Source organism: Haemaphysalis longicornis, unplaced genomic scaffold, assembly GCF_048455015.1.
Source record: "Haemaphysalis longicornis isolate Haplotype H1 unplaced genomic scaffold, Haemaphysalis longicornis Haplotype H1 scaffold_184, whole genome shotgun sequence".
NCBI classification, from domain to species: domain Eukaryota; kingdom Metazoa; phylum Arthropoda; class Arachnida; order Ixodida; family Ixodidae; genus Haemaphysalis; species Haemaphysalis longicornis.
The window spans coordinates 97,736-124,386 of record NW_027526285.1 but is presented as its reverse complement, the minus strand read 5'-3'; the positions used below and the strand labels follow the sequence as shown (position 1 = coordinate 124,386).

At 48.3% G+C, this 26,651-nt stretch overlaps 1 protein-coding gene across 1 annotated transcript; it reads left to right on the top strand.

The window, feature by feature from the left end:
• The first annotated feature begins 1,236 nt into the window (after nucleotides 1-1,236).
• LOC144166699 (uncharacterized) lies at nucleotides 1,237-4,588 on the top strand. The gene is made up of 2 exons (XM_077696212.1): nucleotides 1,237-1,357; nucleotides 4,092-4,588. Exons 1-2 carry the CDS (start codon nucleotides 1,345-1,347, stop codon nucleotides 4,586-4,588), a joined length of 510 nt encoding a protein of 169 aa, XP_077552338.1. The 5' UTR covers nucleotides 1,237-1,344.
• Nucleotides 4,589-26,651: the final 22,063 nt, after the last annotated feature.

Genomic DNA, 26,651 nt, shown 5'->3' with positions numbered 1-26,651 from the left:
CTTGGAAAGAGTTAGACATCATTGTTTCTGACTAAAACTACCAATCAGACACCGTCAGCAAGCCGAGGCAGACACGACACGAATGTAATCATTCCCGTGACATAATAAAGGCAGCATCAATAGCTTCTAACTCGATTGATTGATTGATTGATTGATTGATTGATTGATTGATTGATTGATTGATTGATTGATTGATTGATTGATTGATTGATTGATTGATTGATTGATTGATTGATTGATTGTGGGGTTTAACGCGCCGACGCAACGCTGGCGATGAGGCACGCCGCAGTGGAGGGCTCCGGATTAATTTTGACCACCTGGGGATCTTTAACGTGCGCCGAAATCTCGTACACACGGGCGTTTTTGCTTTTCGCCTCCATCAGAAAAGCGGCCGCCGCAGCCGGGAATCGAACCCGTGACCTCGTGAATCGAACCCGCGACCACTGAGCCACCGCGGCTTCTAACTCAGTATTGATTGTATGGTTTAACTTGGCGCCGCTACACTCTGGGCTGTGAGGCGCGCCGTTGCGGAAAGCTCCGGATTAATTTTCACAAACTGGGGATTTTTAACGTGCGCCGAAATCTCGACACGTGGCGTTTTCGCTTTTCGCCTCCATCGTAAAAGCTGCCACCGCGGCCGTGATGGAACCCGCGTCCTTGAGCTCAGCAGCGCCACGCCTTATCCACTGAGCCACCGCGGCGGGTAGCATTTCACAAAGGTTCGCGAAGGTCGACGTTCCTACTTGTGCACATTCCTGTGAAATTAGCACTGAGTTTTAGATGCGACTGCATCTCATTCACTCACCTTCTCCCTCCATACGGCGTTGTTGTTGTCCGGCCACACCCCTCCCCCATTCTCCTCGCCGCGTGAGCTGCGCTCTCCGCCGCTCACCCCCTCTCCTCTCCGATTGCGAACACTCTCTCGCGAGGGGCATTGGATTGAATTCGATAGGGTTGGCTTGGCTTGGCTTGGCTTGGATTGGATTGGATTTGGATTGGATTGGATTAAAGTGGATTGTGTTGGATTGTGTTGCGTCATAGCCGCGCCACGTTTCGTCATAGCCGCGGCAGGGGGTTCACGGCACGTTTCACGCGATGGGAGAATCAACCTAACGGAAACAACAACAGAACCCCTTATGCGTCGCATCTACACAGGGTTTTCCGCGAAGGGAGGTGGGAGAAATTTTTTTGCCTTATTTTAATCACTATTCCTTCGATCGTCTCACCTATGCAGGTCGCGAACGATCGTCGGCCTACAACACCGCGCATCATCCAGGCAGTCGGCCGCTGGAGCAGTAACATCCGGCATTACGAACATCCAAGTGAACAACAGTGGTGCTCGACATGTCGTCTCCAAGTGAGCTGGAAGCAATTATCTTTCTTGAGGGGCCATGAAGACAAAATAAAAGTTTGGTTCATTAGAAGGACTGCTTTATCCCGACAACAATTACACCAATTTTATCGCAAACTTCGACCAAATAATGGAGATGTAAAAGAAAACATGGGAAGCAGGCGGTACTCCCTAGCCACTTTCTGGCAACTTTCTCTATGACGTCACCGAATCTTGTTTGTGCGACTGACGGCCAAGCCACCGCCAAGACACATGTCTGGGAGATTGTGGTGGGGCTTCATGTAAGGTTCGACCGCACCACTTCAATGCTAAGGTGCACTTATCCCACTGATCACTGTGCTTCTATTGCTGGCTCATGTAGCGTCATTCCTGCCCGTAACACGTCATTGTGGCGCCATATTTCTAAGTTTTTAAATACTTCTTGCGTTGTATTTTTGTGAAGAAAACGTCATTCGTAGCTGGAGTGCAGCTCAGTGAGCTACTGAAGCCTATAGTTCTTTCAAATTAGGCAAAGTTGTATTTTGTTTCATGGCCCCTTTAAGAAAAGGTAGTTTCTATTATCACGGCAACCGTGAGAACTACCGTCAGTAATTTCTCACGGTAGTCGCCTCTCATTGGCTAAGCACGCTACCTGGAAATTCTATGGGTTAAATAAATATTCCCTAAAGAGCCGTCTCCGTAGCTGCCCCTGTAGTGTTGTGGTATAGTACTGGATTCTAAACGAGAGGACTCAGGTTCGAGCACGACATTGCGAGCTTTTTTTTTGTAAATGCTTTTTTGAGAATGCTTTTTTTTTACTATGGTTTTTACTATATCAAGAGATCGGCGCACAGGACTTCTAGAATGTGTTGGATTACGTTTAATACAGGTTGTGTCCTGCGTCGTTGGGCTAATTAGATTAGGTTTGTTGCAGTTGGGCTAGATTTGGGTAGGTTATGGTGCGTTCGGTTAGGTTAGGTTACGTTAGGCTCGGTGAGGTTATATTCGCTAAGGTTACGGTGAGACGTAATATTAATCAGCGAATTTTAGGCCTACCAGCTTTTATAGAAACTGCCGTGAGAATTTCGCGGGGGTAATTCTCAGGGCTGCCGTGAGATTATACGGAGCCTTACGAAAAAAGCTGCTGCAACGGGTGGTGAGGGGAAATTCTGGGGAGTGGTGAAGTTCCTCAAATCACCTCCCTTCCTCACCTTCTCTTCAGCTTTCTTCGCCTATGCCAGTTCCTGCCTTGCCGGTATAACTTGCACAGGATGGAACTTGCACGGTACCTTGCTTTGTATTTCTTTGTTCTTGCCCACTGTTTCTTCCGCTGTTTTAAGAAAGTGCGTGTTTTTCCCTTTTTCACTCTGTCAAAAACAATTACATATAGCGGATGCAGCCACAAATTTGTTACGTGAGGTGAGGTCGAGTTCAGAGATCCGACGGAGTTCCTTGATTTCTCAGGCCTGAAAAAATCGCCGAGTGTCGTTCCCAGAGCGCATTTTTACCAAAACGGTTTCCCTTCGCCAATAATGAAAATAATAAAAATATCGTACGCACTTTTTTTTTTATGTGACAGTCGCTAATCAGAACAATAACATTCTCCAATCCGAACCATTTCGGTTGAGATTACAAGCTGAACGAAATTGTACTGGGCTGGAAGTTGTGCGCCTGTAGAAAGCATACGAGCAGTTTATTCAACTTTGATAGTTTCACAAGCACCTTAGGCGAGCTTTATTGTTATACTCACAAACTTCTACCTCCGCAAGCTAGAAGACGACCAAAGAAAAGTCCGTGTACTGCGCCAAATGTCTCGTATATGGTCGTATCCACACATTGCGTTGCTTTGTCCCTGCTAATCCTCTAATGTCGTGGGCTCTAGGAGGCTCACTGCAGAAATGTATACTAGACCTAAAGATTTAGTTAGCTGCAAGCGAAGCTGAAATAAAGCAGGTTTTGCAACAGGTGTCCAGCACAACGTGATAGAAGTCTCGCTTGATGCATCAGCCAATGGGGCTGATGGGTCAAGCGAGACTTACGTTGTCGTTAGATTAAATACGTGAATAATGTTATGTTCATGTTTTACTCTTTCACGTTTAACTTTAAAGGGACCCTGCAACAATTTTTTTCAATTTTCTTTGAAATCTCAAATACTTGCGAGAACGTAGTCGCCTAAAACACACAGTACTTAGATTAAGGGTCGGAAAAAAACCCCAGCCAAAAATTACTTCTCTATAGATGCTCATCAGATAACTTGGAAACTGGCTCAAAGAATTTTTCTCTCTTTCCCGGTCTTGACGTTCTTCGCAGCCTGAATTACGTCCCTGAGGCCATGTAGCCGCTTTTGGCCGCTTTTCCTTCAGTTGCAGCAATGAACGCTTTTCGATAGCAACTTTAAAAATAAACCACAAAAACAAAGCAAAAACGGAGGGCGTATCTAGTGCGACGAGCAAACACGCAGCGCCGCTCTGTGCTGGCGATAACTGTAGCTTTCGCAGTGCTTCCAGGCGCGAAGAAAACAGTGAAAGCATTTGTCGTAAGTGTTGCAGGGTACCTTTAAGTTTGGGGGTGTGAGATGGACGGCAAAGGGAGGGGTTGAAACCGTCCTGTAAAATAGCAGTGGCTCTGTGCGCCAACGATGGTGCATGAAAGTAAAACGAATCTTAATCATTTTTGAACAATGAGATTGTGCCCCCTGGCAGAGTTTGCACATAAGAACACAACAATGAAACATTTTTTTTTTCTTTGTCGCCACTCCTAGAACGATCTGCTGCGAAGCCGGTCACCTCGTCTTCGTCCAACCAGGCGCCGTCCGAGGGTGAAGGCGGCGTGAATGAGGGCGCGAGTGCCAGCATCGCGGCGATCGGTGAAGAGCTCCACAAGATCACCCTCGACAAAGAACAGCGACCCGGCGGAAACGGGAGCAGAGTGGAGACCGACGGAATCCACGGCGCAACGGCGGCTCGTCCGCGCCAGGACTGGGGCCTGCTGTCGACCATCGGCTCACTCGAGCATCACAGCGAGACCCCTGGAGGTGCCTTCGGGACGTACAGGCGACCCTTCGCGTCGTCGTCGCTGGACGCCGTGTGGAGCGGCGGTCCCTTCGGAGCCAGCTGGTTCCCTCAAGCGACGACTCTTCGACGACCGCAGCTCGCACCGGCGTCTAGGCCACTGCGTCCGCCCACGACCGCTACTTCGACGCCCGACCCGGACCGGTGTGCCTCACTCGGCAAGTGCAACCTTTTCTGCCTACCCTAGTGTACTCAAGCACTTCCAGTACTTCCGTCCGGAGGGAACTGGGCTGGATCATACGATATAGTGTAAGGACGTCTTGAAGCGGTAAGCATTGGGTCACCCGCGAGACATGTCACGTGCCCGTCGGCTGGGACACCTATAATATGGGGTGACGTAGTTTACAAAAAAAAAAGTTTTTTCCAGACGATGCAGGTCTGATGCCATTCTGTTTCTAATCGGTAATTCTTTCTCTTGACATTGTCGAGCTAATGTAAAGACCTTTCGCTCCCCGCAGCGCGCAAACGCCCTTTCAATATTACAGTAAACATAGATTAGCTACTACGAGAGTTTATTCAACGTACACTACGTGAATTCACTGCAAGCGAAAACCACGACGAGAACATGGAGTACAATAGAGACAACGACGTGAAAATAGGCTACGAAATTTTGGATCAGACATACGGCTATCGGCAGCCATACCCTGCCACACTAGCTATTTCCGAATTCGACCCGCTGAACACTAAATCTGAATTCGTTTCTTTTCGGAGACAAAACCTGTGTCCGCAGCATTTCGCAGCCGCTTGCCCCGTTTCAGTAGATGGTTCTATAATAAACTTCTGTTATCATGCTGAGATAACGGCCTGACAGGTAGACGAATGAGGCAACGCAAGGCGTAAATCAGAAATGACATTATATATATGGTGAGTCAGAGAACGTGTGAGTAGGCGCCATTTGTTCAAAGATCGCAAAATAGGGAAGATGGGAAAATAAAACACATACATTCAAGAAATAGTTTCTAACTCCCGCCGTTTACCGCAAACGTGAGCATGCGGCTCATGTGGAGCGTCCGGCGTCGCCCAGGCTTGCGCGTGGTGCTCGTAAAAAATACCAGGAAAACAATTCACGTGCGTGCGCGCCTCAAGGGGGAAGCACAAGACAGCTCACGCTACAGACGCCCAGTTCGCGAAGCCGGTTGCCACCGGTTCTAGCTCGTGCTGACGCGTTCCACTTTGTTGGAAATGTGAAGGCCTTGGGACAAAACGATCCGGACCTGTCACTCATGCATGAGGAAGACGACGATATAGATGGATATGACGATGACTACTACCACCACAGTGAAAAGCGACGACGTAACGTGTAAATAAACAATGTCTAACCGAATGCAATGCGTGGAGGCGTGTCCTTTAGTGCTTACATACAAAGAAATCCTCCAGCGTCACTATGGTTCAAGCCTTGCGCAGATTAGTGCGAGCTTCGCCAATTTTTGAACAAGAAACTAACTGGTTATTGTTCGTGTGTTTGTTTGCAATTGTTTGCTTGTCTGTTCTTGTTTGTTGGTTTGTTTGTTTATGTTTGTTTGTTTGTTTGCTTGCTTGCTTGTTTGTTTGCTTGCTTGTTTCTTTGTTTTGTTTTGTTTGCCTTTTTTCGTTTGTTTTGTTTGTTTGTGCGTTTGTGTTTGTTCTTTCTTGAATGTTTGTTTGTGTATTCTTGCTTGTTTGTTTGTTTGTTTTTTTGTTTTTGTTTGTTTGTTTGTTTGTTTGTTTGTTTGTTTGTTTGTTTGTCTGTTTGTTTGTCTGTCTGTCTGTCTGTCTGTCTGTCTGTCTGTCTGTCTGTCTGTCTGTCTGTCTGTCTGCCTGTCTGTCTGTTTGTTTGTTTGTTTGTTTGTTTGTTTGTCTGTTTGTTTGTTTGTTTGTTTGTTTGTTTGTTTGTTTGTTTGTTTGTTTGTTTGATGACACTCATTTTCCGACACATGCGTCTGCAGGCCGCCAGTACCTGACCATCCGCAAAAGCCCATACGTGTACCAGACGGACGACTGGAGGGAAATGAACATGTCCTTGTACTTTCCCCTGGACAGCGACCTCATGATAAACACCTACACCGTGGACCAGATCAGCTACGACAGCAGCTACTTCTTCCTGGGCGACTCAACTGGAAACTACGCCGGATCCTCAAACGGTGCGTTATATATTACGCTCAGATAGCATGCGCTTCTTTGGTCAGCGAATCATGTTCAGCTAACCATCTCGACGAGGTCTCGCACAAAAGCGCTGACATCCAATTTTCTTTCTATCAGTTATATAGAGTTTAAATGCAAATGCAATAAAGGCATCTGGCAGGACGCTGCAAGGAAGTGGACATAACGCTGCACCATCTACACGTAATGCTACCCTTAACTATCCACTATTTTCCCATCCTCCTGTTCATACCGACCGCCCTGTGTTTTGTGGACGCACAACATTCACGCAATGGCAACTAATACCACGAACATCACAAACAAATACTCTAGTATCCGGCACACAGCCAGCTAGGTTATGAAGTGCTGTTACATTATCAGTCAAGAAAAATACCCAAAAATACCAAGCAGTTATTGCGTATCGTGTAACAATGGTGACAACAATTAACGCCGCAACACACGAGTATAGGTGCAAAATGATGCGGATGCTTATTTTGGTGGACTGAGGCATTACCGCTGGAGGCATTAGCGCTGGAGGCATTACCGCTGGCATTACCGTATTTTTCCGGAAATAAAACTTGGGCCTCATTCAATTGCGCCATGTGACCAAGTTACATTCCTTGGCATTCATCTCGACCCTAACCTTACATATAAATCTCACTTTTCCAATCTCAAGCAAAAAACCGCTTTCGGCGTTCGAGCTTTAATCAAGGCCCGCCGCTTTTTCCCTCATCATGCTTTGCTGCATTTATATTTTGCTTTCGTTCGCAGACACTTCCATTATGGCATTATTTCATGGGGCAATGCTTGCTCTTCTCACGTTTCATCGGTTCAATACATTCAAAATCAATGTATTCGCATTATAACGTTTAGTTCATGTCATTCCTCTGCCTCAGGTCTACTGCGTCAGAATAACATACTATCAATTAATGCAGTATTTCATTACAACTTGGGAATATTTTTTTTACAAATTATTGCACTGTTACCATTCACATGATTTCATTAATCTTGTTAGTTTAAGAAGCAAAAGCTTCACTAGATTTTCAAGTAATAATAATTTCTTATTACCAACGGTTCGCACTAATTACGGTAAGAAAACCTCTTGTTTCGCAGCTGTCACATTGTGGAATAATTTGCCTGTCACGGTAAAATCATCGTCATCTATTACGTGCTTTAAAAAAAATCTTACAGTTTCTTTTGATTTAATTATGATCCTGTTTCGTTCGTATTTATGATTGTTGTTCACTTATGTTGTCTTATGCTTTTATTTCCTTCGTGTTATCTTCAAATTGTTTGTATAACTTTTGGTATTTATTTTAGGCTTACTTTTTGAGTGTATGTACATTATAGATTTGCTTCACTTGTCTTTTATGCTGCTTTGATTATATGATGAGTTCTCACGTCCATTTGCTGCTCTTACGAATTTGTTTTTGCATTCATAATCGAGGGTCCCCTTACAGTCTGTTGACTCTGGGACCCTCGCCTGTATATCAACATGTTTGTACTTTTTTTTATGAAATAAACTCCCCCCTCCCCCCTCTTAAGCCGTCTAGGCATTTTTATCGCGCACTCGGGGCAAAAATCTTTTAACCGTCACACCAAAGGTCGACCTACCGTTGTGAGCTTATAGATGATATTCACTGAAAAGTTTAGCTGTCAATTTCTTCGCTTGGCAACACTGGAAACGGCCACAGACAAGGCCAAAGCACCACGGATATGGCGCGGTTTGTGCCACTGCACCCGCACGCCGCAGAAAAAAAAACACCGGCGTGCGTCGTCAGCTCCGTTTCAACATGATTCTCATCGGCGGTTTCAACAGAGATGTTATTAATCGCACTCGCACTGGTGTCGAGGTAAAACTTTGCGTTCGGTGGGGTAGAGTTTGGAACGTCCAACACATCATGTGCTCAGCACGGACAAGTACCGACATCCCGCGGAGCCTGACGTAACCAGTGACGCGCACTCACATGGTTGCGTGCATGCGTGCCTCGCCGGTGAATACAACCCATAAGGCTTGGAGAATCCTTATCCTTGTGACATAGAATTACCGAGATATGAAATCTAGGAATTCGCTACTGTATTCGTCACCAGAATCCAGGACCGGGAGCAAGAATATAGGTATGACCAGCTCTAATATATATAAGAAACAAATTAAACTGTGGCGAGAAGCATTGCTCGTTACAGCGAAAGAACACCGATGACACGGAGTTACACGGATGACTTTTAGCTGCACAACTGCACGGTAGTTGAGAGTGTTGCGTTCAACATGCAGTCTCATCCAACTGAATACGCCGTTTCACTGCAGGCCACGCCGTTCACATCTGGCAACATGACCCTTCCATGAAGAAACTCTACATATCCCTATCCATTCTTTTCCTCAGAGAGCAGGTAAGGCCACCGCGACCATTTCCAATTAGAGCTTGCTTCTGGGCTAGTTGGTACATTATTTTTTGTAAAAACGAAGGACAGCGGAACACACGATGCAGTTGAGGTTCTGCATGGTGCAACAATGAATGGGAACCCCGTCTGCAATGACGGCAAGTAAAATTTTAGTAGTTTTGTCGTACTTTCGCGTGTCATACTGACGCCATGTCATATTTTTGTCCTGTCGCGATTCTGATGTCCTGCCGTGTATCGTGTTCCTGTCCTGATTTTGATGTTCCATGGTGCCGAATTTCTGTCTTGTCGTGGTCCTGATGTTCCATCTGTAGTTGCACATGGTTTGAGTGGTATTGCCCAGTGGGAAGAGTAGCGTAAATGGCAGTTCTTTTGTGACTGCAGGAATGTTTGTCGTTGAGAAATTTTACTTTGTCGTTGCGACAGAAATGTGTGTCGCAACAATAGGTGGCTTTTTCGCAACAACAGGACTTCTGTTGTCACACCAAAGCTTTTCTGTCGTACAACAGGAATTCTTGTTAGGTTCCTGCCGTATTCCTGTTGGGATTTTACACTGGCAAGGGAGGTACAGTCGTGGAACCTTAAAAAAAGAAGCAGAACACGTAATATCGAAGAATGTCGCTTGTGGCGGAGCTCACATAATGATGCGGTTGTAGTATATTTGAAAAACCACCTTTCAAAACCTGCACTGCTTTGGAGCCACGCGACATCTTGACTCGCGTAGAAAGTCATCGCGCTGTTTGTGTGTTCCCGTTTATAATTCTGCAGAATCATTTCATTTGTTCATTAGTCCGCGTGTTCGAACATAGTAGAACTGGGGGTGTGTCAAAGTTACATTGGACAAGTGCAGACCAATTCACCGCACAGAAAGAATGAATCGCTGGCTAACAAGTGAAGCTTATTGATACAGTGACATAATATATACATAAGCCACCGCTATACTGCCAGCCACACTGCGCATGCGTCGCATTCGTACGTTATTATTGAGAAATTCTGTCTCTCTCGCTAGCAAGGCAATAGAAGGTGAGCTAACGCACTCGCCCTCTAACCTTGACACAACGTAAAACACTTCCCAAAGTTCTCTTGTTTAATCTCTTCATTTGAAAAAGTCCGCATTACTGTGAAATTCCACAGGGCATTCTTTGTTGTAGTCGTGCAGTGATATATTATCTAAAACAGCCGTCGGTTGGCACAGCGTGCAGTACTTCTTAAACCGCTCCTTAACGCAAAATCTAGTTTGACCTATATACGACTCCATACACAAAGGGGGGATTTTGTACACTGTGCCCATGTAACACTCCACAAACTTGCGCATCGCGCTGCTTCACTAGTGCAACCAATATTCACTCCCTTTCTCTGGCTTGCTGCCTATTTTTCTACCAGATTACACAATCTTCGTGTTTGTCTCGCGTTGAGAAAAACATCAGAACCTGATGTTTATCCCCTACTTTAACCAAGGGGGCAGTCCATGCATATGCTGTATTACCGCCGGACGTTTGACTTGGTTTTCGCGCTTGGCCAGATTTAATTTGATCTCCTTTGACTACCACAGAGCTTCTCAGATATTTCGGGTAGCTACTATTTCGCAGCCTCCCGGTTTGTTTATTGTTGCTTTCAGCAATGACACGCAGAAAAAGATTTTTCATCGCCTGCGTTCGACACACGCGCTTAATCCTTTTGCTGTGCGTCGATTCAAAAGGCAGAAACTTCTTGCCTCCATGGGTATGATAGCACGAGCAGGTGTGTCATTGTACAGCATTTAGCCTCGAATATATGTACAGTGCGCGTCAGGCTTGTCTAGGGCAAGCTTGAGGCGCGTGGCTTGGGAGCGTGCGGGCGACATCTGCTGATAGCGGCTGGGTTAGAGATAGCTTGCCATTGCGCGTGCGCCGATCTCTGACAGGGTCAGGCCGGCCTTCGTTTCGCATGTGCCGCTCGATTTTGCAGACGCCACCACCATCGAGGGGAGATTGTCTTTCACAGTGGCAGCCGGGAGCGTTGACAGGCCAGATAGACGCGTCGTTCGACGCGGTGCAATAACCCATCAGGCGGTTACGCAATGGTAGAAAACGACCTCCGCTAATCTTCTGAATCTAACGTTTAGCAAACGAAAAGCACGCAACAAGAAAGCACTGCAGCGCTTTCCGTCAAAACTGTGCGATTAAGTAACGGCTGCACTGATAATGCCTGACGTCAAATTACGCGCTTACCCTGTGTCACCGCCTACGATTGGCACTCCAGAATAAAAGCGCCCCTTGTAGGGTGGGGCGTCTCTACGTTTGAGAGGCCCATGCTATAAGACGACCGACCCGAGCCTGTCCGAGATCCACGCACGCGCAATGGCAAGCTATCTCCAATCCAGCCACTAATAGCAGATGTCGCCAGCATGCTCGGAAACCGCGCGCCCGCTTGCCCTAGACAAGCATGACGCGCACTGTACTGAAGAATATTCGAGTGTAAAGAACTCCTCGTGCAAGTATGTGCCGAAACCAACGAGCCCAACATGAAGCCTTATAAATCAATCAATCGATCAATTAATCAAGAAATCTTTATTCCAAAAACAAACTGAAGAAGCTTCCAGAGCTAAAAGCTGCGTTACGCAGCTTGACGAACCCCACAGGTCATGTAGGCATGTAGGCGACGATAGACAGTAAAACATCATGGAACCCACAAATTATTACTGACACAGCAGTTGAACCAAACACTGACATTGTATGAATAAAGAACGTGTTGAAACTGGTAATCATTTTACACGAGTAAACATACAAACATACACATGATACATTTGTGCAAACAGGATAGCACAGGTTTCAATGAATGGAGTCCTCCAAGTTCACACAGTATTCGCTCATGCTCCTAAGGCTGAGAGAGAGAGGGAGAGAGAGAGAGAGAGAGAGAGAGAGAGAGAGAGAGAGAGAGAGAGAGAGAGAGAGAGAGAGAGAGAGAGAGAGAGAGAGAGAGAGAGAGAGAGAGAGAGAGAGAGAGAGAGAGACCTTTAATAGAAAAGGATGACCACTGGTCACGATGGGGGAAAGGAATGGGGAGGGAGGGTAAAAGAAAATAAACAAATTAATGCTGGTCGTTCTCAGTAGAGTCAATAACTGGGCCAGTTCTTGAAACCTGCAAATTCATGGGCCAGTTCATGGTGATCGCAATAGGGTTTGTGCACATACACCAGTTCGTTCGGGGGAGGACCCGCTCAAACAACCCGTGCCAGACCGCTTTTAATTGAATAAGCCGCTATTTCATATCATAGTTGTGCATCAGTTTGTTGTGGATCGGGATGGGGTTGGGGCGATTTGAATGTACGGGGCGTGGCGAAAGCTGGGCACCACCAAACTAGGTGTGCGAAATCTGATGGAGTGGTGGTACGGCAGTAAGGACATCGAGGGGGCAGGTGAGGGGTATACCACTTGCGAAGTGTTTCAAGTGTGTAGGCTGAATTTGCAATACATTTGTTAATAAAAATTTCGCCTGAGCGGGGAATAGGAGGTAGGCGGCTGAGGTAGCCAGCTGGAGTTAGGGCTTTTAGACGTGTGCATCGGTACTTCTTGTGCTGGTGAATACGCATCGCTGGGGAGGGAGAGGGGGACCGCGACGGGTTTACCCCAGGCACCAGTGGAGGATAAGAGGGGGAACTCTCCTGAGCGGCCACTTGAGCCGCCTGGTTGCCTGAAGAAAATGGTTCGTGGCCAGGTACCAAGTCGACGCGGATGTTGGTGTTGTTCCGTTAGAGGAGTTGAATTTGAAACAGAATTTCTTGGACGACAGGGTGGGTTGAATCATACGATCGCAAAGCTGTGAGGGCCTCGTACGAATCTGTGAGTATGCGTATTGAGGGCGGTAGAGGTGGGTCACAGTCAAAGGCGATAGCTGACACTGCGTTGTTAATAACGTACAGCTCCGCATCGAGGCTGGAAAGTTCTTTGCCAAGTATGGTAGTGTACCCTGAGAGAACCGGTGCCTCAGGGCATGTCCAAGCAAGGCCGCGCCGTACTGGTTTACGCTTGCGTCCGTGAAAATGTCCAGTTCGTTCTGAAGGCGATCCCTTTGAAGGCGTCGGATTCTCCGCTGTCGCAATAGAGTATTAGTACGCTCTATAGGTTTGCTATGCCAAGAAGTATCAATTGCTGGTCGCTGCCAGGGTGCTATGGGGACTGGGTAATCGGAAAGTACTGGTGATCTTCTGGAGTCCCACGCTACTAAGCCGTGTCCCTGGTGTGTAAAGGGTCTTTTGAAGTCCGCCTGGGCTTTGGCCTCCTGAATGATGGCTTCAATAGGAGGAAGAGGTACAGCTTGCTCCAGTTCACCAATGGGTGTATGCTTTGGTAAGCCAGTGACTGTCCTGAGGGTCGCCCGATGTAGCACCTGAATGGTTTTGGTGTCGGTCTTGTTGAGGTCGTAAGCCGTTGCACCGTACGTGAGGGTGCTCACAGTGACAGCCCTGGCCATATTCAAGATGGCTTTCTGCGATGCTCCACCATATTTATTCGACAATCGACGAATGGAGTGCAGTATGGCATTCCATTTCTGTTTTAATCTTTTGAGCCAAATGCCAGGACTGTTTTTTGTTCCAATTGGAAGGCCTAGGAGTGTAATGGGCTCAGTTGAAGCAGATACATCGCAGTTGACTAGGTTGACTACAATTTCTTGGGGCGGGTCAGGTGGCTTACAACCGTATACTGCCAAAAATTCGGTTTTTTCAGGTGCCAGTTCTAGACCTAGCTGAGCCAGAGTGAGCTCAAGGCTATTAGCCGCGGCCTGTAGCTCAACAGCCTGGCCCTCTAAAGAATCAAAGGCTGAAATTATGAGTGCACCTGTGTGTATTTAAAAAGAATGTAAGATTATACTGAAGCATTTGTAAGTTATAGTTTGTTCGATAGCGAAGTATCATCCAGAAATCTGCTTCGTGTGCGTGCAGGATGAGTGTGTTTGTTGCTTTAAGGATGCCACAGTTGCGAAATCCCGCGATATGCCAAATGAGAAATAGTATAAATGTAGTAGGCGGAAATAGTCCATTTTATCAGCAGGAATAACATAAAAGTGAGAAATAAACTTAGTGTTGGGAAGATACATAGAACGTTGGCAATGTGGCGGATAATTTTTTTTCTGCAACAATTTGTCCGATTTGCATGAGAAGTTGTTGACCAAACTAAGCTGCAATAATCAAGATGCGAAGCAAACAGAGCGTGATATACGGTAAGTTTCACTTGAGTAGGAAGAAATTACCGAAGTCTTGATAACGCTCCGGTTGCAGAGAAAAGTTTTTAAAGCAAAGCTTTCTACCTCTACCAGCCAACGGTTCTTTCGTGACGTGCGGGACAAGAAACACCCAACGCGGCTGGGGAGGTGGAGGGCGCTTTTCACTCACGGAGCACAATATAGGTGGCGCGGCGATAGGACGCTAGTACCCAGCGTTCCCCGTGCTTACACCGGCGGACGCGTCGGCGGGACCCTTCTGTCGGCTTTGTCGTCTGCTTTAGCGACGGTGTTGGGCCTGTTTTGGCGCAGCTTCGCGTACATTGCGCGCTTACTTCGCACGGCTTGATTAACTTGTTCGACAGCACCACCCGGGTAACCCGGACCCGACGGAATTAAGTGGTCGTACGGCAAAGATATGTTAAGGATTGGTTTGCCGGGCGGGAAATCAAAATGTAGAAACCACTTGCAGATATCTGGCCGCTAGAGAAACGCCACTTTTTGCACACTGCTTGTCACGAATGGGACTGCGTTTTCTGAATTGCTGAATACCAACTCGGTTGTGTTTTAACACGTATAACAAAAGACGAATGGAGCAACTGGTTCTGATAAATAGCGATTATAAAAATTCCGTCAGCTTTCTCGCAATTCTCAAACTTGCGAAACTATTTAGTTTAAATCTGTATAAATGGGAATCACTAAGCTCACAAGCTGGATGGTTTCGGTGTCAGCGCTTGGGTCGCGCAATGGTGTAGCCCCGAGCTAGCACATCAGTATGCCTAGGTTCCGCTGTCTCACCCTTCGAAACACGCTCCTCTCCGTTTTCTATCTTCCGACGCACGGCCGGTCTACAGCGGCGGCGTCCGCCACTCAAGCCCGGCCATGGCCGGCGCTGCTGCGTTCGGGACAGCGCCCCCGCCAATCCCAAGTACCGGCTGGCAGAATATCTAGCTTCACTCTTTCTAGAGCCGCGTATGTGAATTCAAGTGACGTCGCATGTGGAATTGTTCTGGGGGTCGTTCACAGCTTTGCTTTGCAACCACCTTCACAGCGCGGATTGGAGCCAATTTCCTTTTACAGTGGGTTGAAATGCGAGAGTCCCAGCTGGGATTTGACGAAAATGTCACACCCAGAATTTTATACTGTACGTCTCCGGCTTTTGGCGAGCGAGACGACAGGAGACGTATGGAAAAGTAAGAAGCGTACTTTGTGGCACATTTCTTTCTCACATTTTATTTATTTTTACGCCCGTACTTATTCCCGGGGAGTAGCATACGGGACTCTTGGCGTGTATGTGCGCACCATAGCCCGATAGCACAATTATCAGTCGCACTGCGCCGACCAGTGGTGCGGAAAGGAGAAATTGTAACAAGGTAGCAAACTGGGCGAGTTGGATAGCATTCATGGTGGTCAACGCGGACCGAAACAACACACAGAGAAGAGAAGAGACGACACAGGCGCTGTGTCATCTCTTCTATTCTGTGTGTGTTTCTCTATTCTCTTCTCTGTGTGTTGTATCCGTTCACGCTGACCACCATGAATGCTATCCAACTCGCCCAGTTTGCTACCTTGTTACAGTTCATTACTAGTTCAACGGGCTCTTTTACATGTGTTAACCTCGACTTTACTAATCCTGCAGTAATGTCTTCGATCATCGCTGTGTGCGAGTGCCGAGCACGCGTGGCATCTTGGTACGCGAAGCGGCCGTTCAGTGCCTGTGTCATTTATTCACTTCTCTGTGTGTTGTTTCCGTTCGCGCTGACCACCATGGAGAAATTATAGGCATCATCCATCTCCCATGATCATCGTCAAGTGGACAGCATACTCCGCCGAGGGCATCCAGAGACAACTATTTCCACGGAAACACCAACGTCCCTTTCTTAAAAGAGAGATGGTTACAACACGAAGCTTTCACTCATGCAACCTGAGTCAAAGTCAAAGTCCAAACTACAAACTGCCTCGATCGTGTGGCAATGGCGCGTCCAGACAGACGTCGGTTACGTAACGTTAGGGACGCAGGTTCGACTACCACCACGAGAAGCGTTTATCTTGTTGAGGCGCTTGATGCGCCTTCGCTTATCATCATCATAGCTTTGTGAAACATGTTAAGTAAAGTTAGCTTTCCTGCAGTGCATTTTGGTGAGGGGACGATCGCCATAATGAGACACATAAATCTTCGCTTTATATACATAAATAAAAGTACGCTTCCTGAATGCAAAATCTTGTTTTCCCGCATTAGTACTCTTTCTGCTGTGGTGCACCCTTTACAGGCGAGAAGCGCGCGCCAGGTACCACAAATGCCAGTGCAGCAGCCACGCATGCTACTTGAGGTGTAAAGACCGCATACTATAATAGCGAAGCTGTCTAAGCTTGAGGGACGTCCGGTGGCATAAGCAAAAAAGTACCACAAAAAAAAAATCACGCCATATCCACGGAATGAATGATGATAAGTGGGGCGAAGCTCGAGAGGGGGAGATCATCGGTAACCGTAACTCTCCCGTGAAAGTTCGCCCATTACATCATTAAGAAAGACGTAAGACTGTGTGCGTACATTGTACAAATCAACTTTTATTTTGTTCTTGTTCGTTTGTTGTTGTTGTTGTAGGGTTCGTGAGGCTGCAAGCAAGCGCTCGTATCGGCAGGCAAACCCCGATGCAGTGAGAGCTCGCGAGGCGGCTGCAAAACGCATCAAGCGAGCTCAGCACGAAGCTGCCGACGCGCGGTTTAAGCGCGACTTTCTAGACGAGATGCTTCGGCCTCTCTTTCGCGCATGGCGGGATCCTGTCGGCGAGCGCGCGCTGCCGCCGTCCTGCGCGCCCTGCCGCCGTCCTGCGCGCCCTCCGCTCCGCAGCCTTGTCAACAACCACCTCCTCCATCCGGTGACTCGTTGCGAAAGAGGAAGCGCGTCAACAGCGATTGCCTTTTATAGTGTCAGTCACGTGCGAGTGACGTCATCATGACGTCACTCACACCAGCGCCACCTGTGAGTGAGTCATCGAACTAGGCAGTCACGTAGCGCCACCTGCGAGTGAGTCATCGAACTAGGCGGTCACGTAGCGCCACCTGCGAGTGAGTCATCGAACTAGGCGGTCACGTAGCGCCACCTGCGAGTGAGTCATCGAACTAGGCGGTCACGTACCACGAGACACAAGGGTCACGTACCACGAGACACAAGGGATGGACAGACCCACTGCTTTAGGAGCTTCGCCCCTAAAAGGCTCACGCGGTACCTCCGGGCGAGGAGGGACAGCGCGAAAGCAGCGCGCGCCAGATAACAGCAGAGGCCCCGCACTAGCCTCCCGGCATAGCCTCCCACCAGGGCTCAACTGTAGTCGAGTCCAACTCGCAGCAGCGTCGAGAGCTAGCCTTGAAGTCGGGCTCAGCTCTACTCGGGGAACGTGCGGCATAAAATAATGTGCGCGGGCGACACACAGCGCCTCGCGACTCCGCGCCGAGCACATTGTTTAGGCTCACGCAAAACATGGGTCCATCGAAGAAGTATGTAACTCCCGACGGTGAAGAAGCGCAACGCGAACGCCGTCATGTCGCTGTTCGAGAACATTTTGTGAAATCCGGCTAAACTTGGCCTCACCCTTCAACACTTAGCGTACCCTAAGAACGTAGCAAAACCAAACAACGCTTAACAAACTGGAAGAAGCCAGCTCGACCCCCGGGGTCACTGTTTCTCCAGCCTTTCACCGCTTGTGAAATCTGCGCCTTTTTTTAAGTGCAGAGCACTTTAGGGGGGCTCGCCTTGTCGTCGTAGCTCGCTGTAACGGTCGATGTCAAACGACTGCCGGAATCAGGCGGTGCCGCGAGATAACGGACCCAAGTAGAGCCCGGCGTTCTGTCGTAGGTCGTCCCGCAGAGGGTTCGAAAACCAAGCGGATGAAATAGGCATAACAGTTGGAAACTCGTGAAATGCTGGCACTTGTCTTGCATCACCCCGTTGTTTAGCGCAAAAAAAACTTTAGGTATATTTATTTATTTATTTATTTATTTATTTATTTATTTATTTATTTATTAGATGCGATGCTTAGAGCATCTCTTGTCGGCGGCCCTGTCCTTCCTGCGTGCGTCCGTTGTTGTCCGCAGCCACTCTCCAGCTCTCCTCTCCGATAGCGAACACTCTCTCGCGAGGGGCGTTGGATTGGATTCCATTGGCTTGGCTTGGCTTGGCTTGACTTGGATTGGATTGGATTGGATTAAAGTGGATTGTGTTGGATTGTGTTGCGTCATAGCCGCGGCAGACGCACTGGCGCCGGGCGTGCCCAGGTGAGAGCGTGTGCGGCCCAGCGCGCTCTCACTCCACCGGTGGGCAGCGCTGCGCGCGGTGCTGCGCATGTGCAGTACTTTCTCTCTCCGCGGTCTCCTCTCCTTCGGGCGCGCTGCGCATATAACCGGTGTGCCGCTCTCCGGCGGCCTTTAGGTTGATGGTTGCTCTCCGCTTGCGCTTGAACCCCCCTCAGCGTCGCATCACACCAGTGTTCCCGCGAGGGGAGGTGGGCGTAATTTTTTATTTATTTATTTATTTATTTATTTATTTATTTATTTATTTATTCTGCAAATCCCAATTACGAATTATTGCAGGAAGGGCACATACATTGTGAAAGGACAAGATTTATACAAAGGGTACTCACGTCACAAGTGAACTATTACATTAACGAGTGAGACAAAACTGACAGCAATACATTTTATGACTACGCCAGTACCATACCAATTATAACTACATCAATACCATAGGACATCAATACCAACTAGTACTGAAATATATATATTTGACGCAAATGTATTTGACGCAAAATATACGTAATTAACCGGCAGCACCCACCTTCATTTAGTTCAGAACACTCGTTGGGCTGTTTTTCGCCATAGTAAGCGAAAAAAGTCGCAGTGCAACGCCGGCACGTGCGGGAGGAAATGCAAGGACAAAAAGAACAGAACTCCCGCTGGCGCTGTTTTAGGCAGCGGCCGCGCGAGCACGAGAAGGCGGGAAATTTGAATTGCTTTGGGTGGTTGCAGGGAGTGGATAACGACGCTGCAGCCCATTATGCTGAATCACTTTCTTTGCACTTCCGTCAGCTTTCACGTTGAGTGGAGCGGCTTTGATGATTTTTTTTTGGTGGGTGAGGGGGAGAGGGTCCGTTTTGTTTTATTATCGCTGTTTTTCTTTTTCACTTTTTGTCGTTTCAACGAGCGCCTTCTCGTTCCCGGTGTTCCTACGAGCTGTCTTGCCCTATCGGCTACCATCTGTATTTCTCCGTCGCCCGAATCACTGCTCATTAACTTCTGCCTCAACGCAGGACTACAAGCACGTCATGGAGCTCCTGAAGCAACTTTGAACCAAATCTGCACCGCCAGCATGGCAGGGATATGCCACTACGGGTGATGAGCACCGTGGCTGAATTAAACCGCAACACCAAAATTTCTGCAGAGTTTTTGTTTTTTTTCAACGCGAAGAATTCAATGTGTGCCGGTGTTTTTGTCCTAATAATTTCATCGTACTTAAAAAGTAGTCTTTGGTAGCGAGTGTCACAGTGACTATCTGTTAGTGGAAATCTCATCAAACACTGCCTGCCTGATTTTCGCCGAGGAAAGAAATTATCCCATTGACGCAACACTGTTTTCGAAACAAAGGATTGACGAGAAGGATAAATGTAAGCCTGCATGCCACCACATATCTTGTATCTTTTTATAACGCCTATTCGCTGCGTCTACTTCGCGTCTCCGGCAGTGAATGGCGATCGCTGAGGGTGCGCGGTGATTGTCCTTAGGGTCCGACTCTAATATCCGGTCTACTCCTCATAAGGGGAATTATTCGAAAAGCAAAACACGATGCGTAATGCGTAATATTGAAGCTAGTGTTTTTTTTTTTTTCTCTGTCCCCATGAACTCGAGGGCAACGAGGCAGCACACGCCGCTTCCCGCGCTCATTCCCACCGGGCCGTTTCACACAAGGGACGTGTGCCCCATCTGAAGCAACCCTTAACGGGGCCATGCAGACAAAACACGTTTGGTTCATTCGAAAGATTCCCCGTTAGAATCATGCTGATACCACTTTTAACGCACACTTCGCTCAAATAAGCTATATAATTAGGAAAAAAGGGAATGGCCATGGGACCCACTAGCTCATTTTCCGCTACAGAACCTATGATGCCATATTCCAACGACCTCGCAAGCCAACGACGACTGGGCATGGATGGCCGGCGTGGACCAGGGCATCCCGGACTAAGGACGCCTTCCACAGGGTGGGAGCACTAACATCAGCCCCTCCACTCAGATCATCAAAGTTTATTCATCATCATCTCCCCATGACGTGCCTCCTTGGCGTATTTGCTCGAGCTAGCACTTACAAAAAATGTTGAATTTTTCTCTTTATAATCCAGATATTTCCTTGTTAAAAGAAATTCCTTTCCACGAGGAGTAGCCAAAACGACTTGCAGAGTCAACAAGTGCTCCGTAAGCGTCAGTTTTCCTTGTGTGTCGTCTGTTGCGCGAAGTATTTTGAATTGCATGACAGCGATCATGCGCCGACTTACATTGCAGTGGATGGGCTCTCGGGCTCTCGTCCCCAGCGTGTGATTTGCTCCTCTGACTGGGAGGCATTTAAAACTGCGGTGGAGGAAGCCGTGGACTCGGTGAACTCATATGAAGCCCTCGTGGACACGATGTCAAGAGCTCGAAAGTCAAGCAGCAAAGTACTGAGGCTTCCGCATAGATACAGCGCCGCCGATTCGGAGTATGAGAGGCTTCGCGCGGTGCGTCGAAGAGCAGAAAGACGAGCGCGCCGGACACAAGCGCCTGAAGATATCCGTGCGTCAAGACGAGCCCAGAAGACGATTCGGAGGCATATGAATAAGCTCGCCAAGCGTGAGTGGGAATCCTTCTGCTCCAAGCTCGACCTCCGGAAGCCGCTCTCCAGAATATGGCTCTTGCTCCGAAGTTTGCGGACCCCGCAGATTCAACTGCACCTGTTCAAATCCATCTCACTGAGCACGAACGCCAGTGACCTCCAAGTCGCTGACGCCTTCTGCAGGAGAATTACTGCAACGCCAGCAGCTCTTCTTCCTCCACACTCTCCCCCCAACGAGGCATGCCCAGGCCCGGTGTCCCCAATGGACGAGCCATTCTCCGCGGCAGAATTTCTCTCTGCACTGGCTTCTGTAAAGAAATCCATCTTCCCAGGCCCGGATGACATCATCTACACAACCCTCTCGCATCTAGGTGAAGAGGGAAAAAGTTGCCTCCTGCATGCCTTCAATCTTTCGTGGGAAACTGGTCGTCTAGAGCCAAGGTGGAAACACGCTCATCTTGTCCAAGTCCTAAAGCCAGGTAAAGTTCCCACCGCCATCCATCGAGTCTTACCGACCCATAGCGCTCCTGAGTTGTGTCGGGAAACTGAAGGAAAAGATGGTGCTGCTCCGCTTGGACTGGGATTTGACCATCCGAGATATATACCCGGCACGTCTGGTTTCCGTAAGGGTCGTAGCAGCCTCGACAACATCATCGCCCTTGCAAATAGCATACGAGAAGCAAAGTGTCGGCAGAACATTGCTGTTGCCGTGTTCCTCGACATCAAGTCAGCGTATGACTGCGTCAAGCATGAAGCCATCCGCTCGGCGCTGAAGTCTTTGGGCATCAGGGGCCGCATGTACGCATGGCTATCGGACTACCTCTCCGATAGGTATGTGTACATGTCTACCGACATGGGCGACTCATCGCTACATCAGGTGACCCGAGGTGTTCCCCAGGGTGGGATGCTGAGCCCTACACTCTTTAACATTGCCGTGGTTGGCCTGGAGAAATGCGTGACACAGTCGGTAGAAATCTCTCTGCACGCCGACGACATCTGCACATAGAGTTCTGGCCGCTATAGGCGAGTGTTACGGTCAAGACTGCAGCGAGCAATTGACTCCATTGCGGCATTTCTGGCAACTAGAGGATTAGTGATTTCAGGAAACAAATATACTGCGATAGCCTTTACAAAGCGTGACCTTACGCGCTACGGCCTCACTGTTTGAGGGACCGCAATTCCATACGTCCCGACCCACAAGTTCTTGGGAGTGACATTGATAGTAATCTCACCTGGTTGCCTCATGTTCGCCACCTCAAGGACAAGATTACTTCGTTCGCCCGCATATTCCGCATGCTCTCCACCAACACTGGCGGTTGTTCAGTCAATTCTCTTCTACGGGTATAAAAAGCGCTTTGCGTTGGCCTGAGGAGTTACAGCATCCCTGCTTTGGCCCCTCTGTCAAAAGGAACTGTCAAAGCGCTAGAGAGCATGCAAGCACAAATCCTGCGGGTCTGCATTGGTGTTCCAAAGACAACCTCTACCATCGGAACGCTTACAGAATGCAGGCAGCTCTCACCACTCGCTCTAAGCACGCAGGAGTTGCTTCGTGCGCGTCTGCGGATTGTGGCAAGACAGCGGGGCCATCCTCTAGCGGCAAGCTGGGCCAAGTAAGTGCGTGAATTTCTGCCAAAGGTGTATCAAGAGCCTGCTCCTCCTGAGCATTCGCCCTGGATGTTCCTGCCCATACCGGTCACTACTACTGTGCCCGGTATCACAAGGAAGGAGCATACTCCGGCTCCCACACTAAAGTTATTCGCTCTGGACTACATTTCGTGGATATACAGAGACCGCACTTATGTGTACACTGATGGGTCGGTGTCATCAACATCATCCACTATCGGGGTGTGGATACCGTCAAGTACCACCATCAGTCCATGCTCAGTCCCAAAACGTCAACAACGGCTACCAAGCTTGCAGCTCTGAGGGAGGCTTTTGCTCATATCGTCAAGCAACCCGCACGAGAGTGGGCCATCTTCACAGACTCAAGGGCTGCCCTTCAATGTCTACCGTCTTTTCCAAAAGACCAGCTTGTGTCTGAAACACGCGCCTTACATCTACAAGCTCTACAAGCGCACCATCACATTGCAGTTCAGTGGATTCCAGCCCACTGTGGGATAACTGGCAATGTGAAGTCGGACATTGCTGCATCCGTTGCGCGTAAGCGTCGTGCATCGGCAATAGCTATACCATTCTCCAGGAAAGATGCATCTGTCCTTGCATCCAGCGTGGCATGGAACATGCAGCATACAGCCTGGGATGATGTATCACGTCATTACGCGCCGCTATCTTTCATCGATTCCAACTGCAAATTTAAAATGCCACCAGGTCTCTCCAAGCGGGTAGAAGCAATTCTACATCGCATGCGGTTGAATGTCGCATACACGCGCAACTTCCTCTTTACGATGAAACAAGCTACGTCGCCACTCTGCCCACACTGTGATGTGCGAGAAACCTTGCAGCACCTGCTCTGTGAATGTGCTCGATTCAGTGCTCAGAGTGTCCCTCGCAGTGGCTTTGGGACTGCCACTTTCCGTGGACATGCAGCTCAAGGACGTTTTGGGACCATGGGCTTGTCCCAAACGTGCTTTGAGGGCTACCAAATCTCTGATAGAGTAACTGCAACACACAGGTCTAGACCAGCCGCTGTGAATAACTCGCCGTTTCTGTGCGCATCAAGTTCTTGAACATCATGCCATCAACTACATCTCGACAGCAACTAGCGTAGCAAGTTAGGCGTTTTAGCTCAGCTAAGGTCGCCAGACTTCATTAAAGATCGTTCTCTCTCTCTCTCTCTCTCCCTCTTACTCACCGCAAAAAACGCGCAACGAACAGCCGTGAGCCTTGAAGTTGTTTATATATATTTTCCAATTTTCTACCTTGGTGCTGCGATGGTTTGGCTTTGTGTACGTGTTTAAGAACCGCTTTCTTCCTCCCAATAAAGCACCTGAAGCCAATAGGTAGACCTTGGAGATCTCTTGGTGGCCAAAAACATAAAAACGCATCAAAGTGTTTGTGCATCATATACAACCATTATAACACAGAGATCCGTCGTTATAACCAAGAGAACCTTTTAAAGAGAAGCTCTCAGCCTCTCGGTAATTATATCCGCGCGCACAACGCACTGCAGCAGAGCCAGCTGCTTTCTCTGACGATAATGATGATCGTGAAGTAAGAGTATCAAAATTAAAACGCTTCCCTGTTAGCCTCGACGACAGGTCCGTTAGGCCCCCTCCGCTAAAGGTTGAAGTGCAGCAGAGGGAGGGGGTGACACAGGCGTGCGACAGCGTGACGTATTTAGGCCTAACCTCATGTTCAGATGTGAATGTCGACAGCCGTTACCCACAGCTAGACGTACGATGCGAATGACGTTGCTGTGCATACCGCAATGTTCTTAGCCTTAGGACGTTAGGCCTAACGTCGCATTTTGAGGCTTGAACTTTGGGGCTCGAACCTTGAACCGGCATCCACTCCAAAAAGAAATATTGCGCCCCTCCGCCTTACGAAGATGATGGTTAAACGCGGAGCTTTCTCGTGATGAACTCCTTCGTTGGCCAATCCCACACTGCGAATATGCGCTGCTCTGGAAGTATGCACTACATTTCTGGAATAACCGCAGCAACTCTCGAGTATGCACTCCGTAGGCCTAACATTTGGGTTTGGGGTCTACGACGTGAGTTGGTACCTTCTGCTTGGACAGACCGTATTTTGGAGCGTACAACCCGCACCAAAAAAGGGCCCATCTCCCCGCGAGGGGGACTCGAGTAAATGCGTCGCATAGGGGGTGGGTTTATTGCGTTCACGTTTAGTGTTTGGAGAGTTGGTGGTAGTGAATGCGTTGTATCAGCAGCTTCTTGACGTAGTTTGAATGAGTCAAGGATATAAGGCGCGTTCGTAGCCTTTCATTCTGTGTCGGTTTTGTGGCGCAGTTGGAAGAGCACCATGTACCTCGCGTTCCGCCCACAGGTAGTGAATGCGTTGTATCAGCAGCTTCTTGACGTAGTTTGAATGAGTCAAGGATATAAGGCGCGTTCGTAGCCTTCCATTCTGTGTCGGCTTTGTGGCGCAGTGGGTAGAGCACCATGTACCTTGCGTTCCGCCCGCAGGGTCGTGGGATCGAAACCAGGAGCCGATAAGTATTATTTTCTTATATAGTGTAGGGGGAGGGGTGCGGACCTGTTGTTGAGAGCGAGGAGGGTAGCGTGATGCGGGAGAGGAGGAGTGGGAGAGAGGGCGCAACTGGAACGGCTGTTGCGGACGCCAAGGCACGCCAACGCCGACAACGCCGGGTGACATCGTGAGTGAAAGAAATGCTCTGCATTTAAAACGCGAAAACTTAGTGGCAAAGTAGGGGTGCGGATAATACGCTGGGTTTTCCCTTTAGTGCAGCTTCACGGCAATGCGCGTTGTGCTGTGAAGCTTCTACGCAGTAACACTGACTACGCCTTCCATGGCGGCGATTGCGCAAAACATACAAGGACAGGGAAGAAAAAACAAGGACGAGCGCACTCTAACTTATTAGTTAATTGTGACTCTTGCCTTGCAGGCAGTGTATTCTACTTGCTAAATACGGTCTTTCTGTCTACATAGTGTGTGATGTGTTGCTTGAGCAGTAGCTTTGGTGCAGCCTTTCGTGTATCAAATGTGCGGACAATACGGGAAGATTTTTTTTTTTTTTTTTTTTGCTTTTCCGGTGGGCTGAAAGTGGGGGCGCGGATTATATGCACGGGTGGGTTATTCGCCCCGAGCACGAACACAGTCGGCCCCTGGCGGCGGCGGGACGAACCGCTCCTAGTGTGGATGGCGCTCTCGCGTCGTCTGCCTTTTCACGTTGCGTGCGGCGGAAGACGCGTGCTGCACACGACAAAACAACCAATATGTGTGCTCGTTTGGCAGTAAGCAATGACATAGTTACCTCTGCTTGCGCATTTCCTCTAGAAACGTAATAATTAGCGGCCGTTGCGGGTTAATGCGCTGGTTTAATTCCACGAAACATCTTCGCCCTGGTCACCGCTTGAGTGTGAAACGTGTTATAAACATTGCTTCCACACATTGCACTTTTCTTATTGTTGAGTGCAGTCGTCTGCCGTTTCGGGAACGTCGAAGGGTGCTTTTTGAAGGTGGCGGGGTGATTATTTAAAGGATAAAAGTTTAGTACGCGAAGCGGGTAAGAAGCGACAAGACCTGTGCATACGCGTGCAAATTCCACACCCTTGTAAAATTGCGCTGTGTCCTTACAGAAAGAAGAAACAAACAAAACCATTTACACTGCACACGACCCGTGCGCTATCGCCCGTACATTACCGGACACGTATTTTACACCCGCAAGCGCCTGTGTGATCGAATTCTTCCCGTACTTTTTCTAAAATAAATATCATTTTTGGACAGCGTTGTTTATACTAGGAGGAGGAATAAATATTTATTCAACTGTATCGAGTTGCTAATTTTACGTATTATTTAAAATACGTTTCTATGGATGCGCAAGAGTATTTAGGGGGGATTTTTCGGCAAAATTAAGCAGTTGTGAGTTTGCGTCTGTCATGTGGCATTTCGTGTGTCATTTTCATATATATCATTTTCAAATCCGACATGAATCACCTTGTCCAGGAACGTGTCTCACTCAGCATAACCAAATGCCTAATATGGTCACGTCTTAACCTCTAGAGGTGGACCTAAGTTTAAA